Consider the following 13,317-nt stretch of genomic DNA (forward strand, 5'->3'; position numbering starts at 1 on the left):
AAACAGATAAATTGAATAAAAGATGACTTCTGAGACATGTTCAGAAAGATAATATTAAAATGATATTGTTCTAAGAGATTTTCTTTGATTTAGGTTTAAATATACATTGGTATTATCAATAAATATTTCTTAATATATACAAAATAAGATAATTTAGGGATACATACAAAAAATAATGTAGAATTTCAGAAGTCTATTTATAAGTTTCGGTAATTAAGAAGATAATATAACCTTTCTTTCTTCTGTCTATTATGCATCAAAAGCACTATTCAGGTGTTAGTAAAATCCGGAAAATATAAATATACAACTCAGTTACCTTAAAAACATCAACCACACATCTCTATATAAGACGTATTATTTTAAAAATACCAATTCCACATAAAAACCATGCGTGTGAAGTTCAAACGGAAGCTTTTTATATGCCCCCAAAACATTCTTATTTCCCCAAACATTATGGCGTCACGTGCCACATAGTGATTTGAGCCAAATTCCACCTTCCCCAAGACGGAAATAATCAAAATGCTTTCGGTTCTACCGTCTCACTTCCGGCGCTAACACGCGTTTTGTGCGTGATAAAAATCCCTCCATGCGTTATTGTTCTTTGTAGTCTGAAATATGTTAAGTTAGTCTTGTCGGTTTTATAAGATAAACGTATAGCACGTGAGTGAAATAGAATACATTCTTCATTTTTCTTATTAAAGCCGTATATAAAATCAATAGAGGCTTTTTTATGAATGTAATATTAAGTTTACTAGTACATAAGTATTAGTTTTTTAATACTAAGACAAACTCACATTTAACAGATATTTAGAAGTACGTTTAAGGATAGCACTATATAATTACATTTAAATATTAAGTGAAACAAAGATGGAATGGAATGGAAGATGTAAGCTTTGAACAATGTGAGGAATTTGTTTACTTGGGCTCAATGGTGACTAGTGATAACAATCCCAGCCGAGAGATCAGTAGACGCATCATGATGGCAAACCGCTGCTACTTTGGCCCTCGCAGATATTTCCAATCGCGACTTCTCAGGAAGAATACCAAGCTTGTTCTGTACAAAACTCTGCTGCGACCAGTGCTCACTTATGGTTCTGAAACCTGGCCCCTTAGCAAGAAAGACGAGATCTCTCTCCTTATTTTCGAGCGGAAGATTCTTCGAAGAATCTTTGGTCCTGTTTACGACGAAGGTGTTTGGCGTATCCGCTACAATGAAGAACTTCATAACATCCTAGACGACGCCAACATCGTCCAATTCATAAAGTGCAACAGGCTCAAGTGGCTGGGACATGTGCACAGAATGGCGAACGACAGAACTCCAAGGTTCTTACTAAACTCACAACCCGGTTTACAATTGGACGCGGGAAGCACTAGATATATTGCGATGGCGAAGTGTGAAGTCTTAGGCCCACAAGGGGCTATATAACCATTGATGAAGTGAAACAATATGACTATATTTGATTAAAAAGTATGAATTCTGTCCGATTAAAAAATACTGAGACACGAGTTAATGGTATGTCCAAAATGGGTCCAACTAGAATGAGATAATCATTCTTTCTTTATACGTTTCTTGTACATTTTTTGTGTAATGGACTTGACTCGCACCATTGTTCTTGATTGCTATATAACTCAGACTTATTATTTTGTTGAAAGCCGTGGAAAGATAATAAAAGCTTCATACTGTAGAATTCGTGATAAAGGTGTCTTCGGTCAGAGTTAACGTTCTTTCATTGTATATTATTTTACTCTGCTCCATATTATTTTGTAAAAAAAACCCTTGGCAATTTAAGAGTGACGGAGAATTTATTGTTAATATACCGTTATAGAATTAGAAGTTTTAAGTAAAGTGTTTCCTTCTCTTTTCACCACAGCATTAATACAATTTGATAAAAAAAACAATATAAATAAAGAATAACGAATATGATCACTTTTTAAGGCAAGGTGTGCATATAAGAGCTTATTGCCAGTTCTTCTAGCCTGTTCTACGCTCTTGATTTGAGAACTGGCACTAAAGCTAAATTTAGAAGCAATAATTTACCGACGTTCATAAGAACATTAAGTTACCTACATGAATAAATAATATATATTTTGATAACAACTGTTTTGACTCCTGGTCAGAAGATATCAAATGAAAAAACTTAACTGTATTATTTAGCAAAAATATCTGTAAAATTTCTCAATAACCAATCATTCGTTATAACAATTGTTTAATTAAGCACAATTCGACAATAAGGGTATCTTAATGTCAAATGGGCTTTATTTAGAACAAAACATGATTGTTATTTTATGAATTAAATAGTTAGTACTTTTTTTTATTTTTGTTGGACAATTCACACCAATTGACCTAGTCCCATGCTAAGCTGGTGAAGCTTGTGTTATGGGTACTAGGCAATGGATATACATACATATTATAGATAGATAGACATATAAATACATATTTAAACACCCAAGACCTAAGCACAACACCAAATGCTCATCACATCGATGTCTTGTCTCAGCCGGGGATCGAACCCGGGACCCATGGATTCGCAGTTAGGGGTACTAACCACTAGACCAATAAGCCGTATTATTTGTACAGTTTAAAGACTACAGGATTTATATAAGTAATTTAATTTAATTTGGTTTTTAAATTATATAGATACTTTAAAATCAAAGATTGTATTTTCCAGAAGTTACTTCAAAAAATAAAAAGCCTATAAAAATCTATTTGAGCTGAATTGTTCCAATGTCACTATAAAGTTCCACTTGACGAAGATACGATAATCCATGTATGACACTTGCGACAATATAAACCCTTTCCCAGCCGATATTCATGAGGCATAGTAAATAAAACGGCGCAAGATAGCTTAATACATACTTCACTGACATTCAGTTACTAGAAGTATATAAAGTTAAATTCGCTTCAGAGTTTTTACCGGAAAGAGGATCGTTTATTTGAACCGTTGACAGTTTTTATACTACAGGAGAGATTAAAATTTTCTTCTCATCTTTTATTTACTACACATTGAAATAAATCATCTATAACGGATATAAACATTATTGATTATTGATGTCCCGTTTTCGTTTACGAAACGTCGAACATTTATTTAATCATCATGAACATACCCCACATACACACCTTCACGTATATACCCTCACTTTTACACCATCATACAACACAGCCAAATTAGGTACCATTTAGTTAAATGTATTGAATAGTTTTTATTTGTTTGTTTCCTTTTGTACATTTTTGAACCTTTTTGTAGTTAAATGTATAATGTATTTCATATCTGGCTATATTTTCAGTGTAACTGTTTGTTATTATATATAATTTATGTTAGCTGTAGGATTACGAAATAAATACGTTATTTTTATATTTACCCAAAATCACGTCATATTATATTTGTAATCTCGACCAGTTCGGGTAGCAGTCAAATTTCGCGTTATATAGACCAAAAGACGTTCCAACGGGGAAAATTTTTCATAGGTTTTAATGTAACCTCAGTTATACTTCGTGTAGAAATTTTTAATAATTGTCATACAAACCTCTTGGATTTCTCCGTCGACAAACCAGTCTATCCTGGCTGGGGGTAGCGAGTAGTCTGATGTACAGTTGACAAAGGCTTGCTCACCGGCTTGGACTATGGTGGGTAATCCCGTTATTAGCGGCTCATACTCCGGCAGCACTAAAAAAATACATTCTCATTCACAAAGCAACCGAACTAATGACACAGTTTGTTTATAATTTGTAAAAATCTATTTTGAAACTGTTTTTGGAAAAAAAAAATCTATGAAATGAGCCTTAAACGACGTACCTACGTGTTCTACGTATTTGAGCTTCAAATTACGTGCTTACTTACGTTTTCTACGTACTGAGAACTCTTTATAAACCATCATTGTTATTATATACTGACAAAATGTGATGTATAAATAACACAAACTTTATATACAATCAAACTGTTAACCACAAAAGAAAATTGTAAATATTATATCTGAAAGTTAAAGCGCGCGTGGTTGGAGCTAAACAGAAGAAGAAATATGCATAAAGAACGAAGTTTTTCGTGAAAATTGTACCAAATATGAAAAACCTATGCTGGTGCTGCCAACATACGCCGTCAATGTATTTATGAATCTATTAAAATGATTAGATAGCACAATCATCAAAACCAGCAAAGAACAAAAAGCAAAACAACGTTCAAAACATTTACCTGTGAAGGTAAATTATTATTATTATAAGGTAGATTTTATAATTAACAGTACTATATTTGATCCTAGATTTAATAAGAGACAATATTTCTTAAGCATCCTTTATTAAAGATACAATTTTCTTCAGAAGTGGATACTTTATAAACTTGGACATTCGATATATTCCATTGGAGATATTAAAAAAGAATTCTTGGTAGAGTTTGTATAATTCTTTTTTTACTTTCGCATCATACTTTTATATTACTTTTAAAGTATCGTGAGAAATTGGAATTCATGTTGAATATTTCTGTAATATTTGAAGTAGCTGATGGCAGTTTAGTATTCGGAGAATTTTTCCAAACGTTCACTTTTAAATACAAGTTAAATAATATGTTTTATTAATCAGCGACTCACTTTTGGGCATGTAAAAAATAATGTGATAAATTATACTAAGACATCGAATTTAACCGATGTTATGGGCAGCCTTTTATCTGTCCCAGGCAACCAAAAAACAGGTAACTATTGCGTATCGCGGCACCAGCGCTTTAGAGGCTGTTTTTTTTTACAGTCGCGTCATTATCTGTAAACATCATAACTAGTAGGTATTGTTGTGATGGCGCATGAAAAAAGAATATTAATATACTGAACTAACCTAACCGAACAATATTAATAGTAGGTTTTTTGGACAGATCCGGCGCTGCGGGAAATGCGACCAGCCATAGCCGCTACAGCTTAGTGCCTGTGCTTTGTTACAGCGGGTGGGGGCTGCTCTTTCTCCGCGCCTCCGATTTTTATATACACTCTTAGGGGTAAGGCAGACAAGACCACGTGGACTTTTTGTTTTTTTTAGCAAAAAAGGTCATGCGCCATCATAACAGCACTAGGTTACGGTGCTGGGAACTCACGACGAAGTCATAATAATCAGCCTCAAAATCGCTGGTGCCGCGATACGGAATATTTACCCAAAAATATAACAGGTTTATGCTAACATAAAATAATTACTTGTACATTTTCATATGGTACCTATAAAAACATAGCTTCTTATTGAACTTATAAAGAGTTAAAAATGTTTTAAACATCTTACCAGAAAGCGTCATATTAGCTGATCGCCTGTCAACAGCAAACCGTGGCCCCTCACTGGAAACCTCGCACGTGTAACTCGCAGTTCCGGGTTCAGGCCTCACCATGATTGCACATAGAAGAGGATCACAGGAACTGTTTATTACTGATACTCCTGTGCTGTTGAAGGATCTTGTTTCGAACTAACGGGCAAACAAAAAAAAATACTTTAGTAAACAAAGAAACTTAATAACGATGACTTTATTTAATAGATATTACTGTTTTCAATTAATGATCTTTGGTGGGCGTGGGCATTATCAAGCACTTGTTCTATGTATGTATATATGTATTTAAAAATAAAATCCTGTCATGTGATAGGACTTAATTGAACACGTTTTTACGCATATGATGTCTAAACCACTTCGCCATATTCTCACTTCAACTATTGACTATTAACATGTCAAGTGACATTGAAATCCGTGTAGAAATTGTTCCTACATTTAAAACCGAATTTTAGGTTTGTTAAAAGCAAAAGAGTGGTTTAAAAACACCAAACAATATATAAAAACCAAAGCTACTAGTAAAACAGACGAAGCGATGTGTCTATTATATTGGGAGGTTTTGGATGAGTATGGAATAAAAATGGTATCCCTATTATATTAATAAAATACCTATAAAAAACTGAAATAAATGTATAGTAAAATTCGAGCGGGATAGAACTTTCCGTTTGCTATTTTATAACTTTAGAATAAGTAGGTTAGAAAAAACCTACACAGATCTATCTTGTTTTAAATACAAAATCGACTATGTAGTACTTAGTACTAATGCATCTCATAACTTCGCCGTACGGATTAAAAGCTTTACCTCCTAAGATACATTCAGAGTGAAACATATATACAAGTATCTTAATAATTTTAAAACCGTAACAAACTCACGTTTACCAAGGCGTAGGTAGAAACTTTACTATTTAAAGCCGTCTTTGACAGTATCTCTATACAACTAATACTTAGTTCATCGTAATAGCTTCTTCAGCTTAATATTGCGGTAAAATTTTTCAATAAATGTCTGTTCGCTAAGCTTGTATTACGGGGGACAGCTGAGAATTTAATTTCCGTACATTTCACGTGAAAAATATGTTTACTTCCGTGTAATTTTTAAAAAATGTCCACTAAGTTGTAAACTGGTTAAAAATTTAATAACACATAACCTAGACTACCTCCTTCTAGATTAAGACATTCTTTTATAAAATAGGGGGACAAACGAACTTCCGGGAGCCGCTCATGGAAACCCATTTTAGTGGGTGAGTCGCATTTAATAATAAACTTGTTAAGTAAACATGGAACAGAGCGTAATTCCGTACAATTTCGTGTTCTAAATTTATATTTCAAAATATTAACTAAGGTAATAGTTATACAACTGAGTTACCAGTGGATGTCCAATAAACTATGGCAAAATGACAACACGAATTGTTTCGCGTGTCTGTGATTAGACTATAAATGCGACTTAGTTTCATCATTTGTTTTACAATCATGACATGAATTATATAACAATTTTTTTTTAAGTAAACACAAAATTGTTTAATAATATATTAAGGTATTTAAACATAAAAATACCAGTGGCGCTACCATATTATATTTCTGTATCTGTTGATCAAATGTTTTTCTTATAGGCAAGCAGGTGATCAACCTACGACCTCAGGGATGAGAGTCGAAAGCTGAAGCCATTAAGCCAATACTTCTCACATACATACAAACACATACATACAAATTCAGCTCACGTCGGAAGCCTTAATGAATACTTAAATGATCTCCAATTCAATAATATCACATGCACCTCAAACTTATAAACCTCCTTTTTGTCCAATAAAAGTACCTTACAAAAGTCCTTAACATTTAACATTACTTAGTCCTTGAGTCATTCGTTAGAATTTGCAAAATCCGAGCTATTTGACAAATTCGGAAACGTTGTTTTAGCCGCTTTTAAAACACAATTTAATTATTTTGAATTTTATCCGCGAAAATACCATTTAAGCGCAATCCACTGAAAGCAACATCAATTTTAAATAACGTAATTGAATAGGAATAGCAAAGGATTTCAGAAATATTCATTTTGTTTTTGTTTATCTCAATGATTTTGTGAGGGAATTACAAATAGTATCCCTGTTATGCATATCATAAGGCTTATATTTAACCTAATCACCTTTTTTATTACAGCTTTAACAAAATTTTATACAAAGAGAATGTTATATAGATTATAAAATATGGGCTAAAATGTCGTTTTTTTTTACTATGGTCACCATAAAGTAACATAGTAGCTAACACGGTTACATTAACGGAACTATCTTTTCAAGATTGATAATGAGGTTGACTAAAGTTTTAATAAAAACCTTTTTATCGCATATACGCGAACATATTACTAAGACAGTTTAAGTAAATTGTTTCTCTCTCTTTTCACAATGCTATGGTAAATACAATTTTAAATTAATTAAGAAAGATTTGTTTTTATGAATAACGGTTGGAGACTTGTAAACGTTTTATATATTTTTAACTAGCCGATCCGGCAAACGTCGTTTTGCCATGTATATCATTTATAATAAAAAAATAGGGGTTGATCGTAGAGGGTTGAAAATTAGGGGTTGTATGTATTTTTTAATTCTGTAAAATAAAAAAAATAAAAAATAAAATTTTATCTATAAATAAAAAAATAAAAATTAGGGGTGGACTGGACTACCCTTAACATCTGGCGGGCTGATTTGTGAATCTAAACCATTCCCAGATCCCCTTGAACACACACAAAAAATTTCATCAAAATCGGTCCAGTCGTTTAGGAGGAGTTCAGTCACATACACACGCACACAAGAAATATATATATTTTTAATATACCCGCCTTTGTTATGTGGCCAAAGATGTATACTATCTTTCATACTTATTGTACGCGTACTTCAGCACTATTGTCACTTCATAAATCAAAATCAAAACGAAAATTATAAATTTATATTCTCATCTTGTCTGGTACTATAGAATGCATGATATTGAATTCGCAACTGTCCAAAACAGAACCGAGATCGCATGCAAATGGAAAAATGTTATTCGAAATAGAACTGTTGTGGCTTTTTAGGAATTTCTATTAGCAATTTTGGGCTTTTCCAAGAATTTGCTAATGTGAATGCGACTCTCGGCTTTGGTATGCCAATATGTGTTGGAAGTATGTCGCATACTCGTTTCGGCTCAAAATTCAAGTACATTATTAGGCGGCTGTCAACTGAGGCCCTATCGTTAACAATACGTAAAATTTCATACCGTATCCATGCCGCACATAACATAGTAGTAGTTTCTGAGTTCCATTCCAGGCAAAACAATAATATTTGTTTCGGTTTTGGTGGCAAAGACAAATGATAAATTCAAAATCATTTATTCATTTAGGTAACAAAATGTACACTTATGAACGTTAATAAAGAAATACATATTATTTATTTATTTATTAACACTTCGTTGCAAAAAACAATAAATCAAACACAATAAAAAAAAATTATAAGGGATGCAACGGGCGGCCTTATCGCTAATAAGCGATCTCTTCCAGGCAACCCTAGTTAAAAAGAAAAAACTAAAAAAAAAAGAAACATGATTCGTGCGAGAAGTTATATAAAAAATATATATATATACATAGTACCTTAATCTAAAGTAATACAAAAAAAAAAAAAATTAACAACAGACTAAAAACTTAAAAGCTAATCTTACAAATACATGGACAGCAAATAGTGATGTAAAAGTAAACATAAGATTTATACAAGTCACGATTGATCAGGATAGGATAAGGTTAAGAAATGATTATACAGAAGAGTTTTAAAAGACATATTAAATGCTTCTAATTTTACATTTACTGCCAGTTCTCAAATCAAGGGCGTAGAACGTACGAGAAGAACTGGCAATAAACTCTTATATGCACCTTGCCTTAAAAAAGGATCATAGATTTTATTATTTATTTATATAAGTTCTATTGTCTCTTTTTATCAAATTGTATTTATGCTGTGGAGGGATAGAGAAACACTTTACTTAAAAATTCAAATTCTATAACGATATATTCGTTAGTGTAACCCTAACGTGATACAGTTATATGTCAAATCACTGAAGTGTAAGAAGTTAATAAAGCTGTTAATGGAGAATTTAATTTTTATCCTTGATCTAACTTTTATTAAAAATCGATGCAATAATAAGTCTGAACCATGCGCTACGGGACTTCAAATATTAAATAGCTGATACTATACCGTTTTAATGTTAAATTAGGCTTATTAATATTCATATGGACATATACCGATAATTGGTACATCATTTTCTTCTACCTACCTCCTAACTCTTGGAGGGCATGAATTTATAAAACTTTAAGTTTATAATATTTTTAAACAGTTTTATTTGCCCTGTTTAGGTCAAATCGAAGTATTTGAATTTGAATTTTACACGCACCATCAGCGTAAATATTTAAAGCGGACTTGATAGAAATTTCACATGCCCAACGGTTTTATTTATTTGCATTGTAATAAATGCTCTATTGATTGATTGATGATTAAGTATTAATTATTATCAATGTTATTCTTTATTAACAATAAGACAGTGTAACTTATAACAAATCTATTTTATTATTATAATTAGGTAATCACTTCTCTGTGTTAAACTTTAAATACGCATTGCCTGGACGATAACGCTTATAAGCGGTAAGACCGCTCCGAGCACTTAACCATGTTAATGATTTATTGTTTTATTGTGTCCAAGTAAGTAAAATTTAATACTACATGGCAACACTTAAATGGTTATATCACTGAAAACAAGAGAACTTATTTATAATAACAAGCACAGAAAGTAATAACATTATCAAAACAAATAAAACTTTCATAAATTAACAAAAAATTCCTTAATCGAACAATTACTAATAATAAATATGTCGCAAACTTGAAACTACCACAAGCCATAAAAGGTTGCATGCTATAATAAACGCAAGATTTATTGGCACGTGAAATATTCAGAGAGAATTATACTTGGCAACACAATACAGTTCGCACGCTACTTGATGCCTAAGTAATAATTCAAACTTCGCAGGGAAGGTTTATTTTTTAAACTTGCTTATGACTTTGTGTAGAAAAAACAAAAAGCATCTACGTTTTTCTTTAAATTACCTACTATCTACTTTTCAATCATAACCAATAAAAGAAAGTTATTGTCTTTGTAATGTAGGTAGAAATAATAAAAATAACTAATAAGTCTACTATAAATAAATTGTATAATTTATTGTACATACTTTATATTTGTGTATTATTAAATATATTTTACTAAGTGCTATCATCATTGCGAAAATGTATTTAACTATTTACAACATATGAAAATTCTTTAAACCTAACCTACGTCTAAGTAGGTTCTTTTCAAATATTTATAATTAAAAAAAAAGTTTTAGTGGTCAAAATACTTAGTTTTAAATATTAATAATATTTCAATTTTTTCATACTCATACAAAAATATATAATGATATTCGATATTTTGTAATAGATGATTTTAAACATTATTGATGTAAATGTAATATAAATAATGATATTAAAACTAGCGAATAGAATTTGAAATTCGATTTTTTTTAATGTAACGTTTATGATTAATGTACCGTAACGTTTTATGGAGGCACTCACATGAGTGACACTCACATTGCCATGAGGCTCTTTTCTTGAAAGACCCTAAGTAGAACTGGTTCGGATATACTTCAGTGGGCAGCCAGTTCCACATTTTGGTGGTGCGTGGCAAAAATTGTCTTAAGAAACGCTCAGTTGTAGAACGACAGAACGTCAGTTGTGGTATTTTGTATTCGGCCTTGATGTCCGATGGTGAAACTCGGCTTGATCGATTAAATATATTGCGTCGAATATTACAATATATAAATTTAATATATTTTTCATATTTTTCAATACATTTTTTTTTGTAATGTTCGTTAATTAATATTCGATTAATATTACGCAATTACGCAATTAACACCTTATTTCATTTTTCATTAAAGTCTAACGATCTTTTATAAGATCAGAACATGCTTAACGTCATAAGGTTATTTATACAACGCAATAATAAGCAAATGGCTGAAGACCGTAAATCTTTACCAATACATAAAAAATAAATTAGATCGCTTTAATTAAAGTCCTCAATGATCTGTTTCTATTAAATTGTGCTTACGCAGTGATGAAAAGGGACAGCTTTTTATATTTTATAGACTCATACTAAGAGCAGTGTTGGCCTAGTGGCTACGACTGTCCCCCGCTGTGTACCAATAGACGTGCTTTGCGCGCAATCACCACGCGTTCGTACGTTGAAGGAAAACATCGTGAGGAAACCGTCATGCCTTAGACGCATAAAGTCGACGGCGTGTATCAGGTACAGCTGATCACCTGCCTATTAGAAAAAACAAATGATTTTTGAAACCAAAATATAAGACCCAGACCTTAAAAGGTTGTTGCGCGAATGGTTGATTTTTTGTATACCTTAGTAGAAAACAACTTTGTGTTTACTCAACTAGAACTAAGTATATACTTAATCAAAAAACTACACTGTGATAATTATAGTATTAGTCTCTTTCTAACAAATTCGATTTCCATGTGGTAAAAAGGGACAGATTGTTATTTGCAAATTAGACTGGATCAGTTTTATAAGGGAATTGAAAATACGCAATCACTCAAGTAATATTAAATCGTATTGATGCCTGAGACGAAAATCTTTAAATAATTATTATATTAGTATCCCAATCAATAAAGTTCCCAATATCATCTAGTTCAGAAACGTATAAACCAAGCTAAACATCGAAATTAATATTACGTTTATTCGTACACAAAGGAAGCATTAAAATTTCTCGTAGATCTAACAAGTATTAATTGCGTTGAAACGTTGCGAATTGTTTTTAGGTTTGTTTGTCGACGTTTTACTGTAAGCAATTTTATTGTATTATGAATTATTTATGTTCAATTTCCACGTTTAAAACAATTTCGGAGTACCGTTAAGCGTTATTACACTTTCATTTTATCGTAAATTCTGTTATCAACTACTTGTTATCATCAATTTTATTATTAGAGTATTGTATTTTGTTCATCAATTGCTTTATTATTAAGTAAATAGTGTTTTCACTGATTATAAAATTGATATCTTAAAAATAAATAAAGATTTTTTTATACACAAAATATATGCCTGTTACAAACACTATCATGACGTAATTAAAGTTGGTTCTTATTTATAATGACGTTTTAGCATTATCTAAGGATTGGTTTCGATTAAAGCACAATGCTTGTGACTTCTAAACAGTAGATTTTTGACATTTTTACTTTTTTATTTTACCTTGTGAATACTAATTTATTTGGGGTAATTATTTTTTTATATGATTTTTATTTTACAACTTTTTAAGTCAACCTTGTTAACATAGTACATCTAAAAAGGAGTTAAACTATATGTTAAAATACCTTTAAAAAAATTTGGGATTATTCTTAATTCAAATTCATAGTATCATACCTTTTTGTAAGCAACATTATTGGGTCTAAAAAATACAGGTCGCAGCTTTGAGTTGTGAAGTTAAAATACGTTAAATACCAGCAGACACCTGACATTTACTTGTCTGCCTAAAGTCAAATATGACTGAATCGGACACAGTCATGCAGCCCTCTGGGGATTACGGGAGTTCACTTTAGTTGCTACATTTCATTTGGTATCTCGACATTTCTTCGACTGTAAGATCTTATATTGTTGACATATTAAAACTACAAATAACAAAACGGGTTGGCTTTTATTTTAGAAAATACGTTGTAATGCGATGTAAACTCTCATAGGATCTTTAATCCCTTGAAATATAGATAATATTATGTAATTGAGGAGAAGACACATTTTCAGCATTTTATTTATTACTTGTACCACGGGAATTTACCTGGTCTATATACGAGTCGTAAAACTTACGTCGATTTAATGGTAATATTTACGGCTCGTAGCAATCATCGCGTTTTGATTTAAGTAATATTTTACTGTTTAAAATATAATTATAAATTAGTCATCCTGAAACCTTTAAACGATTCACATTTCGGAAAACTTTATT

General features: G+C 31.5%; 1 protein-coding gene across 1 annotated transcript in view; it reads right to left on the reverse strand.

Annotated features, from left to right (window-relative positions):
- The window catches only part of LOC125049945, a 35,465-nt gene that overhangs the window by 9,649 nt on the left and 12,499 nt on the right, over positions 1 to 13,317 (reverse strand). Inside the window, exons 2-3 of the mRNA XM_047649489.1 lie at positions 5,249 to 5,426; positions 3,526 to 3,665 (exon numbers count right to left, since the gene is read on the reverse strand). Coding sequence (XP_047505445.1) covers positions 3,526 to 3,665; positions 5,249 to 5,426 — 318 coding nt within the window. The remainder of the gene's footprint in view (positions 1 to 3,525; positions 3,666 to 5,248; positions 5,427 to 13,317) is intronic.

This window comes from Pieris napi, chromosome 5 (genome assembly GCF_905475465.1).
Source record: "Pieris napi chromosome 5, ilPieNapi1.2, whole genome shotgun sequence".
NCBI lineage: Eukaryota > Metazoa > Arthropoda > Insecta > Lepidoptera > Pieridae > Pieris > Pieris napi.